The sequence below is a fragment of the Carettochelys insculpta genome, chromosome 6 (assembly GCF_033958435.1).
Source record: "Carettochelys insculpta isolate YL-2023 chromosome 6, ASM3395843v1, whole genome shotgun sequence".
Classification (NCBI taxonomy): domain Eukaryota; kingdom Metazoa; phylum Chordata; order Testudines; family Carettochelyidae; genus Carettochelys; species Carettochelys insculpta.
The window spans coordinates 114598654-114618002 of record NC_134142.1 but is presented as its reverse complement, the minus strand read 5'-3'; the positions used below and the strand labels follow the sequence as shown (position 1 = coordinate 114618002).

Genomic DNA, 19349 nt, shown 5'->3' with positions numbered 1-19349 from the left:
ACACACTTTCCCTCCAAGCGCTGTGGTGGGATGCGTGCAGAGAGTGGTGCATAGCGCTCCCATGGCTCTGAGCATTTTATTGCTCAAAGAGCCAGATGCAGTTCGAGTGCGCATACACCCTGGACTTCTCTCGTGTACCCCTAAGGGTACACCTACCACACTGGGCTATGGGATTCACTGGGGGTCAATAAATATGGAACTTCATGGTGCCATTTTCATGGCCATTCTGTGGGAGGTAACTGCACTTTCAAGCTTTTGTCGAGAACCTCTACCCCATTGAAGCTGCTTTGTGCAGATCTTAACCAGGCAGTGGAGGAGACTTTTCTCCTGTATTGGGGAATCCTTCAGTACGTAAGGATGCCTTGTTTGCTATGTCATTGAGTCAGGTGAATTGCTAGGAAAAATGGAGCTTAGCTAGAATGTTCTGCTCTCCACTGATTGTCCAAATGTGTCTATGACACAATGGAAGTAACTTACAGCAGCTCTGACTAGCCCTAGGAGCAGATAAATGTAAAAGTGGCTTAAACCATCAGCTTTGTCTCATAGGCAGCTGAGGTTCTAGCTCTTAGTATTCTTCAAGTAGGTATGTTTTGAACTGAGTAATTCAAGTGAAATCTTGGAAATGAAGGTGGTTAACAGTCTGACTCATGAATAATGACTCAGGTAACTACATGACGATACAATATTTAGCAAAACTGGTTCACAAGAACAAAAATACTTTATCAGACCAATTGTCCTTTTATCCCAATATCCAGTTTTCTGACAATGGGCAGTGCTAGATGCTTCCAAGGGAATTAACCAAAAATGCAATTACAGAGTGATCTATCCCATTGTCCAGTCCCACCTTCTGTCAACCAGAAGTTTAGGAGCATGCAGGCTGTAAGATTGTGTCCCTGGTCATCTTGGCCCCAAGCCATTGATGATCTATTGTGTATGAATCTTAGGTAGTTCTTTTCTGAACCCAATAGTACTTTTGGCCTTTACAATATCCCCTGGCAACAAGTTCCACAAGTTGACTATGCATTGTTGAAGAAGTACTTCCTTATGTTTGTTTTAAACTGCTGCCTGTTAATTTCATAGAGGTCCCCCGGGTCTTCTGTTATGCTTTTGTATATTGCTTTACTATGTTCAGTTAAATACTACAAAGTATTTCCTATCACCGCTTACATTGCTTCCCATTAGTGTGGGCAATAAGGTTGGCTTTGACCCTCACTGTTGTGGCATGCTTGCCAATTGTGTGCCATTAAAATATAATTATTTATTTTAATCTCAGTGAGCGCAAATCATTAGTTGTAGTAATTGAGATTGTAGGGAAAAAGTCTGAAAAAATCAGGTACTTCAGTAATCCCTCCATGGGCACGTAAGTTTGAATGACAGAAAAATAGTAAAGTAGGGAAACAGAAACAGTATAGAATGGAACACAGAACAGGGCATTCATATTACTTTATATTTTATTCATATTTGTATTTTTGCCTTTAACTTAAGCACTAAGGTTTGGAAACTCCAAACATTTTCTATTCTTTAGCAGTGTCCACTTAGCTGCGCTGCACTCACTATATGTTTTACAGCTTGGTATTAATAATAAAGGAGAAAGTATTTAATAAATCAGTATGTAACTGTAAGCTCCTAAATAAACAGCCTGATTATTAAAAGTGCTGAGCCTTTTCATGGTGGACTGTTCTTCCTTTGCCTGCCTATTATTTAATATCTAAAGTGGTTTAGAAATTGTGTGAAAAATATAGGTGTTCATGCTGGAAGTTGGCCAGAGACACGTCTGAGCATGAGGATGTGACAGACACTATGTGGCTGTAGAATTTACATTTAAGTTCCTTGAAGCAGGAGCTGCATTTTCTTCTGGTCTCTCTAGCACCAAGCATGTTTCCATAGCTTTATTGTGACTGTGCAGTGACAAAGTATTCTGAATGTTGCTTTCTCAGGCATATCTCACGGTAATCTCTCTGTTAGATTCTCATCCAGAGGCTTTAGTAAGAAGACCTTGCTCCAGTCCGAGACCTACCACTGCTCATTTTATGTCAGATTCCAGACCGTGGACTGCACAGAGGCTGGCTAGTGCAGGGAGATCGAGCAATGTGCCTTTGCTATCCAATGTTAGCATGCTCACAGAATCCACCGTCTTTGATGAGATATTCTTAGAAGATGACTCCAGTGACTTGACACATGGTGATGATTTTTCTTTGTTCTTAACCCATCCACTCCTTTTTGACTTCCCCTCAAAGTCCTTCCTGCTTTATAGAAGCACATGTGCTCTCACTGGCATCCACTAGTACTGACAGTATATTGGCTTGTCCATGGTTTCTTTGTGTAAAACTCACGCACAATAAGCTTGGGGTGCTTCTTCATATTTTCCTGAAGCCGAAGGTGAAAGTCCTTTGGGGACGCACCATGTTACTCTTTAGTCTCCCTTCAAAAGTTGCGTATTGCTAAAAAGTGCCCTAATGAATGCCAGTATCTCCCCGCCAGCTGTTTAAGTGCTGCTCTCTCAGGTGCAGTTTGTCCCCTTATTTTTATTAAAACCTGTTTTCATTAGCCCATATCTCTAGCTCCCAGATTTGCTGGGGTCACTCAGAGCAATATGTTTTTATATGAAAACATGAAGAATTATCTAGACACCTCATTGTGATAAAACACTGGAGTAATGTCTTGAGATAAACTGTCTCTACAGAATGCCAGGAGGGCGGAAGCTGTGTTGCACATCTCCTTTAGAAGTGTCTCACAGAGTCAGAGTGCAAATGCCATACTGATATTCCCATAGGGATTGTTGCTGTAAGTGAGTAACTATATCATCAGCTTCCAGAGTTGCATCTCTGTTTGAGGGATCACATCACTGATTTAAAATTTCTGGCCTGCTGGCCAGCCCAAAGGTCTAACGGCAGTGCAGTTCTCAGCCACTCTTGGTTGGCTCTTTCCTCCTGGGAATACTGCTGTCAGCACAGCTCCTCAAAAGGAAGTGGAGGATCTCCTGTCACTCTGCAGTTTTTTTGGCTAATTCAGGCTGACTGATGACTCAGATTTGGATGTAGCTATGTCTCAGCTTCTCTCAGGGCAGATAGCAGTGTAGGTATATGCCAAAGGAACTGGAGGACAAGGAGGTCTGAGCTGACACTCAGCTATAATTAAAGGGAAAGTCAAAGGAGCCTCTGAGGGCCACCAGTGGGATGTCCAAGAGTGACTGAATAGGAAATGTCTGGCTGAGTCCTGTTTAGATCCAGTTTTGAAGGCTTCCTCAGATTTCTTGGTCAGTTTGTAACAGAGAAGGCCAGAGTGCTGCAATCTAACCAGCTCTTTGGATACCAGCTGGGTGTGTCTGGTTGTTTTAGTTTGTCCCAATATTTTGGGGCTGCCTTTCCAGTAAACACCGTTCTCCCTCAGCACTCTGAGGCATGTCGTTCAACTGCTGTGCACGCACCGTCAGGTGAGCCAGTGAAGCCATGCAGAGCGGTGAAGCTGCACCTCGGTAGCACTGGACTCTCTGCATTTAGCAAAGGAATTGGAGGCCAGCTCCAGATAGCCAATGAATGACGCATGCTTTATTCTCATATTCACAAGAACAGAATCTCGTCAGGACTATAAACTGATTCAAGTTCATTATGAAGTGTAAAAAGCTGGTGAGAAATGACTTGTTTTGTTTCTTTGTCCTAGGAATCAGCCGACTTATATGTGGGAACCCTATCAAGGCCCTTCAAGCACGGAAACAAAAGCTAGGTGTACGTCTTCTTTCGTACAAGCTTCTATTCCTTCCTGACAAAACCAAACGAGATGCATTCTGCTGCAACCCCCCTATTGTTTTTTTTGTGGATTTCCCCTCCAGTTTATAGTCCAGAAAACAATGTATGAAAGCAACAAGTTTTGGAGGAGGCAATGGGTCTAAAGGCCCTGATTCAGCAAACCACATAAGGAGATATGGAAGGCCAAATGAGACATGGAGAAGAGCAGGAGAGGAAACTTGGAGAGAAGGAAAATTAGTAGATAAACACAGTGGTGATGGGGATTGTGCATCTGAGAACTCCAGGCTTCCTGTTCTGAGAGGGATCAGAGAGAACTGGAGGGGGTGTGTAAAACTAGCTGTGTCGTTTAATGAGGAAGTTATCAGACACCAGCTACGATCAGACAGGACAAACAAAGGAGAGAAACAGCTGGTAGGGAGAATGGTTACTTACACTGGCGGGAATTAAAAACACTGGACTGTAAAAGAACACCTGAAAATTACATGCCACATCCTGCCTTCCTTAGTCACAAAACTTGCATCGACATCCCCTGGGATATGAGCAAAGCACAGGTTAGGATCACAGGATTTGGTTCTGGTTTTCACTGGAGCCTGGGCTCTGGGATCTTGTGAAAGAGAAAGGTCTCGGATTCTGGGCTCCAGCCCCTGCCCGGTCTGTCCCACAAGCTCATCACCTAATAAATTTTTTTGTTAGTCTTTAAAGTGCTACTGGACTGCTTTTTTGGTGTGATCTACACCACAGTTAAATAACCCCTTAGCCCTGTGAACCTGAGTCAGCTGGCACAGGCCAGCCACGGGTGTTTAAATGCAGTGTAGAGGTACCTTGTAGGTTCTGATTTAGCAGATCATGTAAGCTTGTGCTTAAGAGATGGTTTGCTGCATCAGGGCCACATCACTTATGTGATGTATAGACCACTATAATGTATATAATTTTACATATCATCCTTGTCAACAAATAGAAAAATCATTTGCAGGAGGGGAGTGGAAGCATCCCTTTTCTCTGCATGCTCTGTCCAATCAATGAAGCTTTTCTGAAATTGCAGATTTAATAATGGTGTGACATAGTGCAGATTGTATACAGGGAGCATAATCATATGCTACACAGTCACATGCTACTAAATGTGTCTGAAAAAGCCTGTTGGTGCAGCTATTATAGGTTCAGGTACATGTAAACATAGAGCAATATGTGTAGGGCCAGAATCAGACATAGAGTGGCCATATTCCCCTGTACTGAATATGGGACATCTAGCAAAATTATATTCAAGCAAGTTCAACAGCAATCAGTTGTACAGATGTACTGTTTAACATTAAGTTGACTGAGCCCCTGTTAAAAGAAAATACTGTGTATCTTTAAGACTTTTGGGCTCACACAGACGGGTGACTCGCATACACACACCCTCCCACACCCACATGGAGGGAGGTGAGACACTTACACCCCTATACATTGCTATCATGTGGAGGGAAGTAACTGACCAACGGACCTCCCTGCCTGGCACTCTCTTCCCTTCATGCCTGGCTGGGCCCCCAGGATGGACCCACATCTTCTGGTACCTGATTCCCAAGTCAACATGCTGGGGGGAGCCCACAGAGTCTGGATGTGTCTTAGCAGAGCTCTTTTCTTTGCCCCCTTCCTGCCCTTCCCACTGCCCATGTCACTGAAAGCAACTTGTCCCTTCTTGCCCACACGAGCTTCAAAAGCAGCTAAAATCTCCAGGCTACCAACATAACCCAGCTACTTCCTGTCTCCTGGCTACAGCACAGGCAGGCTGCATTGTGCGCCAGGGCCTAGGGAACCTGACGGTAGAGGCTTCAGCAAACAAGGCCAGAGAGGTTGCTCAGCAGAGAAGGGTACCTAAGCAGGGCCCAGGGTGGGGTTCTAAACTCCCTGCTTGGACAGCTGCTGTGGAGCCTTCAGGTTCAGGGCATGACCAAGCTGGAAATTGCTCCCCCTAATCCTGCTACTCCAGAGCTTAGCCGGGGGGCAGAGAGGCTTCCTCATGCCAGCACGGTGGCACATGCAGGACTTGACTCTTCCTGGCTAGCACCCCAGGCCAGCGGGTCTTGGGCTTCCAGGCTGCCCGCCCAGCCAGAGGCACTGGGGGAAGGAAGGAGCTTGCTGGCCAGGCTGTTAGTGAGCTGAGCACTCTCACCAGTGGCTGGTTCTCTGCACAGCACAGGGAATGGGATGCCCTGCGGGGGGATATGGAGGAGCCACAGGAGCAGGGATGGGGTGAAGCAGGGGGAGGACAGTGAGAGGGGAGCATGTAAAAGACTGATGGGTGGGCAGCAGAGGCAACATGTAACTGGCTGCCACCTTGTGCCTGCCTGCTTTCACCCGCCACCGCAGCTCACAGCCAGTGCCAGCCAGACACAGGATGAGGGTGGGGCCCTGTTAGCCAAGAGCTGGCACATAGCTGGGGCTGCACTGACAGACCGGCAGTGGAAGTGATCAACCTCCCATCCCCTCCCCCACCCCTCCTGGCATGCACTGCATCTTGCCTCATCACCAGCCTTGCACAACCATCCCCCAGTGTCAGCCACAGGACCCTGAAATCACTGGTAGGCTGGTGAGCAGAGATCCAGCTGGCAGTGGGACCCACCAGTACACATGTGAGGAGGAAGACAGGAAATAGGAGCAGTTTGCCCTTTTTAAAGAAGTAGTTAGGACTCCTACAGGAGGGCTTAAATACAGGGCTGTCCCTTTAAAAATGGGACATCTGGTCATGTAAATCAGACATATCATTAGGCTCTCAGTCATCACAATGCTGGGTTTCTGAAGTGAACCCAGAAATGTTGTAGCTGGGATTGTCATATTTAATACAATAGTTTTAAAAAAAAATCAACATAAAGAGCATGGTTGTGGGTAAACTGAAAACCCAACAGTTTCAGCAAAAGTTGCATCAGACTTCTGATGTCCATAGTTTGGAAAATGAGACAGTGGGAGAGTTGTTGGCAAAGGGAGGTGAACGATAGAGTAGTTACCAAGTTATCAGTGGTAACTCTTTTTAGTTTTATTTTTTAGGCTATGGCAGTGAACCATTTCCAAATGCCTGGTCACAAGGTGGAGCACCCCTCTGATGCTGAAGAAGCTGAAAACCTAAAAGAGGAAGATGTCTTTACTGAACTGAGGGCATGGAGAGAGTGGCATAACCAGTAAGAGTCTGGGATGATTCTAACTGATCTTACAATAAATTGCAGGGACTCCTTGTTCCAGCTCTGTAATAATGCAAACTCTTTGGCCCCCTGGTGGCAATTTTGGGGAATTGCCTTTCATTTTGTAAATTCACATCTAGCCAGGCAGAGACAACACAGTGGGATCTATTTGCAAACTCCAGGATCAGTTTTCCCTTCTGCGGAGGACCTCATGCCATCCACACAATTCTGTTTGATGAGGTTCTGGGGCCCGTTGTGTTGAGAACGTGGCTGGGCAGTCTACCTGCTTTCTCCGGACAGAGTGGATCAACAGAGCGATCCCCTTTCGTGTGTGAACGCTACCTGTTGACAGAAGTTTTGTCAGAAGATCTCTTCCAACAGTAGCTTCTGTCTACAGTTAACTCTAGCGTAGACATAGCCAGGCTGTTTAGGTACCTAATCTCCTTTACCTATATTTGTCTCTAAACAGCAGCGACCCCACCTGGACTCTTTGGAGTGCTGAACATGCATGTGTACACTCCTGAGAGCACAGTAGGGGTCAACTAAAACTGTAGAGCTTAACATTTGTCAGGTGTCTGCAAATCATTCAGATGGAGAAGGCCCCCCAGGTGATGAAGATACACAGGAAAGAGGAGGAGGAGGAGAAGGAGGAGGAGGAGGAAGAAGGATGCAGCCGGAGTGATAGCGGTGAGGATGAGCCGAGAGAGACTTACGAGGAGGATCTCACTAAAAGGATTTCACCAGATTCATCCTGCCAGTCCCGTCTTTCTCAGCCCTCATCAGGTACTGGTCTCCCTTAGCCTTCTTCCTGTGTAGGGAAGAAATGACGTGTCACTTTAGTCTGTTTGTAATCGTTCAGTGTTCCTGTGAGCTACATGGCAATGGGAAGGAATACCAATGCTGCAATGTACTGGAACATGTTCTCTGTTGTTACACAAGCAGTATAATAAATTGGTTTCAATTAAGACATACAAGGCTGTATTTCTCTCCCAGCTTTTTAGTGACACAGCTGCTCAAAGACGATTCTGATGATTGTGTCCTTACCGTAAATTCTGTTCATCTGTCAGTCTAGGTGCTGGAGCTGCTGCCACACCCCCTGGCTTGAAGTGATTTCCATTATATACTGGGGTTATAGTTTAGTTCAATGGGTCTCAGCACCTCACTATAAAAATTGTTGTAGCACCTCTGTCAGTAAAGACTAGTGCAATCATTTTATGGCCAGCAGAACTGGATCTCTGCTATGTAGAGGAGGTTTCTAAAGATAAACATGTTCACACACCTTGTTGTTTTGTACCTAGGGTCCTTCCTTTTCAGTCACTATTTAATTTTTCCCAGGAATTTACTAGTGTTTATTAACCACCACAACAAATATTGGTGAAAGTCAGTGCAAAAAGCTGTTAATAATTTTTGGCCAGTATTAGAATATATTTTGGTGGTGGGGTGGCTCCCCGCTACCCAGAAGGGGAAGAACCCTTCCAAGAGCCATTTTGTATGGAGCCTGGCCCCTCCCAGTCACCTGACCAGAAGTCAGGAGATGGGGCCAGGCCTATAAAAGCCTGGTCTGAGGATTCAGTTGGGGCTGAGCCTCCAGAGAGGCCAGAGGACGGCTCTGGGCTCCCTGCCTGGCTGCCTGAGGACAGCTCTGGGCTCCCAGCCTAGGAGGTGGAGGACCAGCTGAGGGAGGCTGAGGCCTCGATTGGAGGGCATGGGCCCCTGCCAGGCCTGGTGTCCTATGGAACCCGGAAGAACTGGCCTGAAGGGCCGTGTCTACACGAGCCTCAAACTTCGAAAAGGCCACGCAAATGGCCATTTCAAAGTTTACTAATGAAGAGCTGAAATGCATATTCAGCGCTTCATTAGCATGCGGGCGGCCGCGGCACTTTGAAATTGACGCGCCTCGCCGCCGCGCGTCTCGTCCTGACGGGGCTCCTTTTCAAAAGGACCCCGCCTACTTCGAAGTCCCCTTATTCCCATGAGCTGATAGGGGACTGACCAGAGTATCAGCCTCCGCCTGCACCCCAAGCCAGCCTGAGGCAGCAGGAGTATCAGCGTCAGCCTACACCCCATGAGCTGATGGGAATAAGGGGACTTCGAAGTAGGTGGGGTCCTTTCAAAAAGGAGCCCCGTGGGCACGAGACGCGCGGCGGCGAGGCGCGTCAATTTCGAAGTGCTGCGGCTGCCTGCATGCTAATGAAGCGCTGAATATGCATTTCAGCACTTCATTAGTAAACTTCGAAATGGCCATTTGCGTGGCCATTTCGAAGTTTGGGGCTCGTGTAGACGTAGCCAAGAAGACCAGCTCAACCTGGAGGACTGACCAGAGTATCAGCCTCCGCCTGCACCCCAAGCCAGCCTGAGGCAGCAGGAGTATCAGCGTCAGCCTACACCCCAAGCTAGCCTGAGGCTGCAGAACCCTTACGCCACCTGGACCCCAGCCGGGCCTGGAACCCTCAGCCTGAGAAGTTGGCAGGACACGTGGTATAAGCTGGGGGGAGAGCAGGAGTGGCCCAGGGGGTAGAGAAGACTGTTAAAGGACCTCAGGTCAGCGTGTTGTCGTCTGGGTTCCCCGCTGACCTGCACAACAGACTGTGCTTCTGCAACCAGGGCCCCGGGCCAGAATGCAGTGGGTAGGTGGGCCCCACTTGCTGGGTGGCAGTCTCCCCACTCTCTGCCAGCACAGGTAGAGTGTCTCTTGTTTGCTGCCCTGCCCTGCGCCAGGACCTTTGCCTTCTGAACTGGGTTGTGTTTGTTTGTTGCCCCGTCCTGTGCCAGACCCTGAGCCTGCCCCGCCTGTACCAGGGCATGGGCTCCTTTTGACTGTTTGCTACCCAGCCCAGAGATGGGGCCGGGGACCACCTAAAACTGTGGGTTTGCTGTCCCCTTGACCTAGGACTAGGCCCTGACAAGAGCTAATTTTCCCCAGCACCTGCCTGAAGTAGGGCAGGGGGCTTTGAATTGTTGCCTTTCACCCACCTGGGGCAAGGTGGGAACCCCGCAAACTAGTAACTTCTGGGTTGTTTGGTACTTGTGGCAGTGGGGCGGGATGGTTGCCCATTGACCCCCAAGGGGAGGAACCCTTCCAGGAGTCCGAACCAGCTACAGGTGGACAGAAAAGTGAGGGAACCTATTCAGTAGATTAATGCTTTGAATTCCATTTTTAAGTGTGGCTTGCTGCAAAACAGAACTTGGAATACAATTCCACTTCTGAGCATAAGAAAAGAATACATCTCTAATCCCCAAATAAAACTTTTCATGTGACTAAATAGTTTACTGTTGTAGACTTAGAACTATTAGCTTATAAGTGTTTAAACTTAATTGGTCCGTACCATTTGTAGCGCATAGACTCCACTTCAACCTTGTCTCTGGTTTTTGTTTACTGCATGCTTTTTTGAATACTTCCTTGACTTCTGATACAGATTTTCATTTTCTTCCCATTTCAGTGTGTCACGTCTTTAATATTTTATCTGCTAATAGCTTGAAATCTAAATTTGGTGGATGTGAGATTCAGATGTGCACACGTTAAAGCTTGTTAGCTGTAGTTTTATTGTCTGAATCTTCTAAACTAATATATAGCCTGACTGTAACAGACAGCTTTGCATATGCACGCAGGCTATGTCTACAATACAGTGATCTGTCGACAGAAGTTACTGTTGGAAGATCTCTTCTGACAAAATTTCTGTTGATAGTTCGCGGCCACACATGAAAGCAGATCACTCTGTCAATCCTCTCTGTTGACAGAGAGCGGCTTGACTGCCCAGCCACTCTCTTGACAGAATGGCGAACCAGAAGCACAACAGATGGGGTTGCCCAGTAACCCAGAAGCCCTGTCTGTGGACAGAGGGCCCCCCAGAGCATCCAACTGGCTTTTTTGTCAACAGATGCTGTTCAGAAAGGCAGTCTGCCTCATGGGGGAGAGGCAGAAGGCTGTTGAAACAAGTGCCGAGTTTGGTCAACAGTATGTCGACAGAATGCATTTTTAGTGTGGATTCTCTGCAGGTTTTGTTGACAAAACTCTCTAGTGTAGACATAGCCACAGACCAATGCATTATCCTCATACTTATACTTCGTTCAGTGTATTGCATTTTCCTAATAAAACAGGTTATTTTATATATCTATTTGACTGACACAAAAGTAGCATGCAGATTGGAGAAAATGGAATAATAGAAGAATTTTTTGGTAAAAATTGGTTTTAAACTGAAAGAAGGGGCTTAGTCATAGATCAGTATCAGGATTCTTCTATTTCCATGTGTGTTACAGCTACGGATCATATGAGCTGAACTATAAACATTAAAAAAAATAGGGAAACATATTTGCAACTTTAAAGCGCTTGCCCTGAGTCTAATGTTATTATAAGAGCCGTGTTTTAACTTCCGTGTTTGGTAAAATTCCGTATCCCTTGGTCTGCCACTTTCTGGTGCTTTAATCTTCAGTGAGGTGGAATGTGCTCCTATGAAGTGCTCAGAACCTTCCGCTCTTATTGGCCCGTTAGGTGAACTCTCCATGCCAGAAAATCAGTGTGTTTCCTTGTTGTGTTTCAGATTCATCACATGCCCAAAAAAGTGTGTCACCCACCAGTCTGAATTGTTCTTTGGTACCTTCTCCTCCAAAGTGCCCCTCACCTGCATCCATGCATGGTGTTGCAGGTAGACCTTCAAAAGGGAGAGACATCCGGGTCAGACATCTGAAACTGCCTAATCAAAAAGAAGCAGCTCCGCTGAAGAAATGTTCCAAATCAAGAGCTGGCACAAAAACAGCAGCCCAGCTTGCCTGTGAAGCAATCACTAGTCTGAATCTGCACAGCACACCTATTGCATGTGAAGCGTTGACCTGGACTGCTGAAGGGAGCTATTGCACCAGTGAGGAGGTTGGCAGGCAAAGGGGAAGGCCTATTTCAGAGCCAGCAGCTGTTGGAGCAACCAGTGTCAGGTATACTCGCTAGACAGACAACTTTTATGTAGAATTATGGTTACCATAGCAGGGACTTCGCTGGGGGAGAAAAGTGCACCCTACTGACTCTGAGGTATATTACTTCACTGGGGCTTAGAGGGTATCTTAGCTATAGGGTATCCACTGTATATTCCATGGAAAGCACTGCTTTGTACCTTGTCACCAATGCATCAAGTCATTCCAAAACAACCTTAATATGTTCTTACGTGGTCTTAGAGCTTGGTTACTGCTAACATTCCATCTCACTATTAGCATGTCAGATACATGTTTTCCTTGAAATTTACAGTAATTCGCTTCAAAAAGAAGTTCAGGGAAAAAGGCCATTCTAAGTGGACATCAAATAGGTAGGTGTTATGTAACCCAAATCTGTTTGTGACTGGAACTTTCTATTGCTCATTTGAAATTTGGAGTCACCCAGAATGTGGAAATTTTGACTTTCAGGGTGGCGTTATAGTTGTGGTATAGAATCCAGGCAGGGGGCTGTCCCTTGTACTATTTGTTCTCGGGTGAGCAAACTTTTTACATTGGGCCCCACTTTTTGTTCCTGCATTTAGCAGTCCCCTGCATCCTATTTATTGTAATCCAAACTGATGGAAATTTTGGTTATATTAATAAGAAATAAAACCCTTTCAGCATGTGTAGGAAAGTAAGTATGTAATACACTCATCCCTCACTATATGAGCACAATTGCTTCCCAAAGTTCTGCTCATAGGTGAAAACTCATAAGAGAGACACTAAATTCCCATTAAAATACATGTAAAAGTCTTAATTTTGTTCCAAGGGCTTGTAACTTGAAAAAAAACAGTTGAGTGTAGGTACTTTTCTAATGTATTTGAATAGTTTGGCACCAGAAATAGAATGTAGTGTATGTATGTAGATCAGGGATTTCCAGCCTATGGGTCAGGACCCAAACATGGGTCCCATTAGATTTGTAGAGGCCGTCACCTGGGCAGTTTCCAGCTGCATGTGGCTGTTAAAGAAGCCATTTGCAGTTTTTTAATACTGCTGCCTCAGGCAGATATCTATCAATAGCGATAACTGCTGGAGATGGCAGCTATCTCTCCCACTAGAGATAGCAATTACCTTATGCCTAGGTGCCGAAACCTTAACAGTTGAGTTAATTACTGGGAGCAGGAGGGCTGGGGGAGTCACCCAGCCTAGCAGCCCCAGTGAAGAGGCTGCAGGAGGAGGAGTATCTAAGGCTGGGGCTGTTGAGGGATGTGGCGGGTGGGGGGTCTAATGCTGGGGGCAGTTTGAGGCTGCAGGGAGAGTCTAATGCTGGGGGCAGTTTGGGGCTGCTGGGGGGGCTCTAAGGCTGGGGGCAGTTTGGGATCATGGGGGTCAGTTAAAACCTGGCCGAGGATGAGGTCTGCAGGGCGGGCAGGGGGTCTAATACAGTAAATCCTGGAGTTACCAGGGGTTGTTCCAGCAACCCCTGCATAACTTGAATTTTCCTGCAAGGGGAATGGAGCCAGGAACCCCCAGGGCTGGTCAGCTTCCTGACTCCCAGAGTGGCAGGAGCTCGGAACCAGGGGGAGGCTGGTTTCAGTCTCTCAATGGCTTGTGGGGCCAGGAAACTGATCATCTCATGGCTGGTCAGTTTCACGTTCCCCCCAGTGCAGGAGAGGGATCCAGGCTAAGAGCCTTCTCCTTCTCTTCCCCCAGCCACAGGGCTGTCAGACAGCTGCATGTCTGAGGGAGGGGAGGGAGAAGGCTCCAGCTGTGGGTTTCCCCGCCCCCAGCCAGGGACTCTGCTTATAAGCTAAGGAAGTTTGCTGATATAGTGAATAAAGGTAGGTATATATATATATATATATATATATATATATATAGTAACAGAGAGGAAGCTGTGCTAGTCTATACACTATCAAAACAAAAAGCAGTCAAGTAGCACTTTAAAAACTAGCAAAATGGTTTATTAGGTGAGCTTTCGTGGGACAGACCCACTTCTTCAGACCATAACCAGACCAGAACAGACTCAATATTTAAGGCACAGAGAACCAAAAACAGTAAGCAAGGAGGACAAATCAGAAAAAGATAATCAAGGTGACCAAATCAGAGGGTGGACATATATGTCCACATATCTTCTCTGGAAATACCATCACTGGACCTAACCAGGTGACTCACAGAATCACGGGCACTTTCTCATGCTCCTCTACTAACATCATATATGCCATCATGCGCCAACAATGCCCAGATGCTTTGTATATTGGACAGACTTCTAACTCCCTTAGATAAAGGGTCAATGGGCACAAAACAGACATCAAAACACTCCAGATCCACAAACCAGTTAGTCAACATTTTAATGGAATGGGGCAGTCTGTCAATGACCTAAAGGTATGTGTGTTACTGAAAAGGAATTATCGCACCATTTTGGAAAGGGAAACAGCCGAGCTGGCTTTTATATTCAAATTCGGCACATTAACACATGGTTTAAATCATGATGGGAACTTTCTGAGTCACTATAGGGGCTTGTCTGCAGACTTGGCTCAATCTAATTCTTGACCTTCCCCCCCAACCCTCCACCCTCTGATTTGGTCACCTTGATTATCTTTTTCTGATTTGTCCTCCTTGCTTACTGTTTTTGGTTCTCTGTGCCTTAAATATTGAGTCTGTTCTGGTCTGGCTATGGTCTGAAGAAGTGGGTCTGTCCCACGAAAGCTCACCTAATAAACCATTTTGCTAGTTTTTAAAGTGCTACTTGACTGCTTTTTGTTTTGCTAGGTATATATGTTCCTTGTTTTTAGTGAATACTCATAAGTAAAGTACTCATTAAACGAGGGATGAGTGTATAAAATCTTTGTGAATCGGTATATAAATGTGAATACACAGACATAAAAACAGTAACAGATTTCAACATTTCTAATGAGATCAATGAGCCTGAGACTCAGCAGCCAATCATGCTGCACCCTCCCTTATGAAATTTCATGCCCCCCCAAAGAGCCCACTCCCTACTTTGCACACCCTTGCTCCAAATGAGTGTTGACTACTTTCTAAATCAGGGAAATGTTTCACTCTACAATCTAGCTCTTCAGTTGTCTGCATGGTATGCACTGTTCCCTCTGTACCCAGATAAAAGACATCTGCTATGTTTCAAGGTAGGACTCCTACTTATGAAATGCTGGTGGACAATGATGACACTGAAGATATGAGTAGTAAAAAGATTAAAATAACAAAAAACAAGACCAGGTGAATTACATGTTCACATTGTACCCTGCTCTGTCTTCTCAGGATAGAGCTCCAATGTCAGCTTTTCTATCAGCCCTTCATCCGTATAGAGACTGCACATTTATAGAAATGGGTGAGCAGGCTAGTGTTCTCCAAACTAACAGCAGTAGCAGTAACAGCAACGAAGGGTCCTGTGGCACCTTACAGACTAACAGAAAAGTTTTGAGCATGAGCTTTCGTGAGCACAGACTCACTTCATCAGATGCTGGTCTTGGAAATCTGCAGGGCCAGGTATAAATAAGCCAGAGCAAGGGTGGGGATAACAAGGTTAGCTCAGTCAGCAAGGGTGAGGCTTACTACCAGCAGTTGATCTGGAGGTGTGAACACCAAGGGAGGGGAAGCTGCTTTTGTATTTAGCCAGCCATTCGCAGTCTTTGTTTAAGCCTGAGCTGAGGGCGTTGAATTTGCAGATGACTTGTAGCTCAGAAATTTCTCTTTGGAGTCCAGTCCTGAAATTTCTTTGTTGTAGGATAGCTACTTTTAAGTCTGCTACTGTGGCTACGTCTACACGTGAAGCCAACATCGAAATAGCTTATTTCGATGTAGCAACATTGAAATAGGCTATTTCGATGAATAACGTCTACACGTCCTCCAGGGCTGGCAACGTCGATGTTCAACTTCGACGTTGCGCGGCACCACATCGAAATAGGCGCTGCGAGGGTACGTCTACACACCAAAGTAGCACACATCGAAATAAGGGTGCCAGGCACAGCTGCAGACAGGGTCACAGGGCGGACTCAACAGCAAGCCGCTCCCTTAAAGGGCCCCTCCCAGACACAGTTGCACTAAACAACACAAGATACACAGAGCTGACAACTGGTTGCAGACCCTGTGCCTGCAGCATAGATCCCCAGCTGCCGCAGAAGCAGCCAGAAGCCCTGGGCTAAGGGCTGCTGCCCACGGTGACCATAGAGCCCCGCAGGGGCTAGAGAGAGAGCATCTCTCAACCCCCCAGCTGATGGCCGCCATGGAGGACCCAGCAATTTCGACGTTGCGGGACGCGGATCGTCTACACAGTCCCTACTTCGACGTTGAACGTCGAAGTAGGGCGCTATTCCGATCCCCTCATGAGGTTAGCGACTTCGTCGTCTCGCCGCCTAACGTCGAAGTTGGTGCCACTACTTCGAAGTAGCGTGCACATGTAGACACAGCTTGTGTGGCCTGGGAGATTGAAGTGCTCTCCTATGGGGTTTTGTATATTGCCATTTCTGATATCTGATTTGTGTGTGTTTATTCTTTTACGTAGAGACTGTCCAGTTTGTCCGATGTATATAGCAGAGGGGCATGGCTGGCTAAATAAAGAAGCAGCTTCCCCTCCCATGGTGTTCACACCTCCAGATCAACTGCTGGTAGTAAGCCTCACCCTTGCTGACTGAGCTAACCTTGTTATCCCCACCCTTGCTCTGGCTTATTTATACCTGGCCCTGCAGATTTCCAAGACCAGCATCTGATGAAGTGAGTCTGTGCTCACGAAAGCTCATGCTCAAAACTTTTCTGTTAGTCTATAAGGTGCCACAGGACCCTTCGTTGCTGCTACAGATCCAGACTAACACGGCCACCCCTCCGATACTTGACAGCAGTAGCAGTGTGAACTCCTCAGAGAGGCCTGTTGTGCTAACCTTCCTGTTTTGCACAGTCCTGAAAGTTTTTGGTTCAGTTCTCAGATGAATCCAGAAGGCTCCTTCAGTTCCTCATAATAACTTGTGCTATCTCACAATATCAATTTTTTCTTCCCTTCAGAGCCCGTGTGAATACAAGTGCCTCCAACATAATCAACCATCACCAGCCAGTTGTCCACTCATCCACAAAAACCTCAGAGCGGTTTGCACCAAGGAATGTAATCCATTCTCTGACTGGCAGGGCTGCTCTACAGAAGTTGCCAAGCAGGCCCAGTGTCTCAACAGCTGCTCCAGTCAAGACTCCAGAGTCCTAGAAAATACTCCAAGTAGCTGTGTGTGTTGGAGCTGAGTCGGACAAGACCACAGTGCTCAGATGGAGTTTGGGTTCCCTGCGCTTAGCATCAGCAGCATTGATACTGTATTCTGACTTCTTAGGAGAGCTGAATACACTGACAAGCTGCACAAACAGAGCTGTTCGGACAAGCAGCTTGGTTAGTCTCACTTAAAGCTATAGCTGGTCAGAAATGCGTACTGGAAAAAGCATCCTCTGATCAACTCAAGAATCGATCAACCTTTTATTAAATAAAAGGCAGCTATTTGTATAGTCTTTGTGTGCTCAAGGAGACAAGCCTTGGGACACAAGGCTTCTCTGGATTAATCCCCAGCTATGAGCATAAGAAGTCAGCAGTGATGCCCAACAGAAAAGGGAAAGTTTGCAGTCCCCTAGACTCAGTGCTGGACAGCTGGCACCTGAGTCCATCAGTTTTCCCTCTTGCATCCAGCCTGCAAATGCTGATGCACCTGCCAGTTTGCTGTCATCTAAACAGGCTCATTCCATTTGCTTCTTGGATCCTAAATGTTCAACACACGTGAAACAATTGAGAGTGGAGGAGGGATTGCTACAAAGACCAGTAACAGTGATCGTATTGCAGCTGAGTGTGCATGTTCCCTGCTCAGTTGAGTGCAGAAGTCCAATAGCCAGGAAGTCTAATGGACTTTAGCACTAATTCTCACAGAAGTTTACCATTTCTGTTTGTAATCTTTCATTTTTACCCTCAGCTCTAAGGCTATGGGAAGGACGACTGAAGGTGAAATTCATTGGAACATCAGTGTGTCAGCCTGGTATGTCTGTGCTGTGACAGAACTCTCACCACTTGCCCAGAACTGCTGTTCAATGTCTGAACATTGCAAGTCTAAATTTCACCCTGCAACCTTTGTAAATAAACTTCATTACGTCCAGCTGGCTCCCTAGAAAGCTTTGTCACCCTGACATTTCAGAGCAAATGAGTGAAAAGCAAATATGTAGAATCAGACCTTCCCTGTTTATTCTTTCAGGTCAATTACATTTTCCAAATTCATGTGAATTTATTATTTTGAATGATTCATCACAGATGACAAAGTGGATAGGGATGGAGCAGTTCTTGCTTTCCATAGGGTATTTAATTCTGTTTTGGGGGAAGATGGAAAGCGCTATGATCTTATTTAAATGATTGAATGCCATGATACAAGTACAAATGACTGGTGTATGATCTGAACCATGCCAGATATTCTCAACCTAAGCATCACAAAATCTTACCTTCAAATTAATATGTTACAGATATTTTCTGGGAAACAGTTTATAATACGTGAAATTACGCAGTTAGCCCCTGTGTGATACATTGCCTTTACCTCACTAGGCTACCCTGCTAACACAAACAAAAGGAATATGACGTACCCTTGAGCCCAAATCCTTCAGCTTGTTCCCACTGCTCTGATACCTGTTCCTCTTTCAAAATAGTTACGAGCAGAAGCTAACTTCACATTCTCTCAGTGGACATAAAAAAAACACATCAATCACATACATTAAGTATTGAGCCGCAAGCAGTTCCCCAATATCATAAGAGCGTTGGAGGTATTTCCAGTCAGTCAGCATGAAACAGAGTGCTTGTGTAATTAAACTGGCATCTAAAATTGACTCTGTGCCAGTGTCACTGGGCATGTCCATTCCTTTTGTTCTGTCTGGCTCAGCCAGCTAGGAGAGAGAAGAATGTTAGGGCCTTGTTTTCAGAAGTTCTGAGCACCCGACACTCGTGAGTGAAACCAATCAGCATTGCAGCTGGTCAACAGCTGTGAAAATCAGGCTGTGCTTATAAAAGCAATTGTGAAAGTGAGTAATATTAAGAACATCTGCTCCCCATGGCCCCTAGCCACACTCCCAATTGGTGCTTGTGAGTTTGTACATGCAGAATCCTACATTTTCATGCATAAATGGGGTTTGGGCTTGCAAATCAGGCAATTGGGTTTGTCTGCATACAAACTGGGCACAGATTTAGAAGCCACTTCTGGAAATGGCCATGGGATATTTTCCAGGAGAATACCGGCTTCCCTGCTGTATTCCTACAGTGGAAGACCAGGAGAAATGACGTGATGTTTAGGTCTATGGACTGGTAAGTTAACAGGGACCATTGTACAGGGGTAGAATAAGAGACATTTGAGACATGTCTTCCTGGGCTCAGTGGGAACAGTCCCTTCCATTTCTGACCTTTGTCATCATTGATCTTTGTCATCTCTCCTGCCCCAGTAATACTGCTCTCTTCAGATGAGGAACACATTGCATGCATTCACCTTAGGCAACATGACTGCAAGAGTGGGAACTGGAGCCACCAACTGCTGCTCCA

General features: G+C 46.1%; 1 protein-coding gene across 1 annotated transcript in view; it reads left to right on the top strand.

Annotated features, from left to right (window-relative positions):
- The window catches only part of LRRC56 (leucine rich repeat containing 56), a 95631-nt gene extending 77612 nt beyond the window's left edge, over positions 1–18019 (top strand). The window contains exons 9-14 of the mRNA XM_074996001.1: positions 1966–2181; positions 3661–3725; positions 6768–6898; positions 7470–7681; positions 11437–11824; positions 16814–18019. Coding sequence (XP_074852102.1) covers positions 1966–2181; positions 3661–3725; positions 6768–6898; positions 7470–7681; positions 11437–11824; positions 16814–17006 — 1205 coding nt within the window. The 3' untranslated portion in view covers positions 17007–18019. The remainder of the gene's footprint in view (positions 1–1965; positions 2182–3660; positions 3726–6767; positions 6899–7469; positions 7682–11436; positions 11825–16813) is intronic.
- The last annotated feature ends 1330 nt before the right edge of the window (positions 18020–19349 follow it).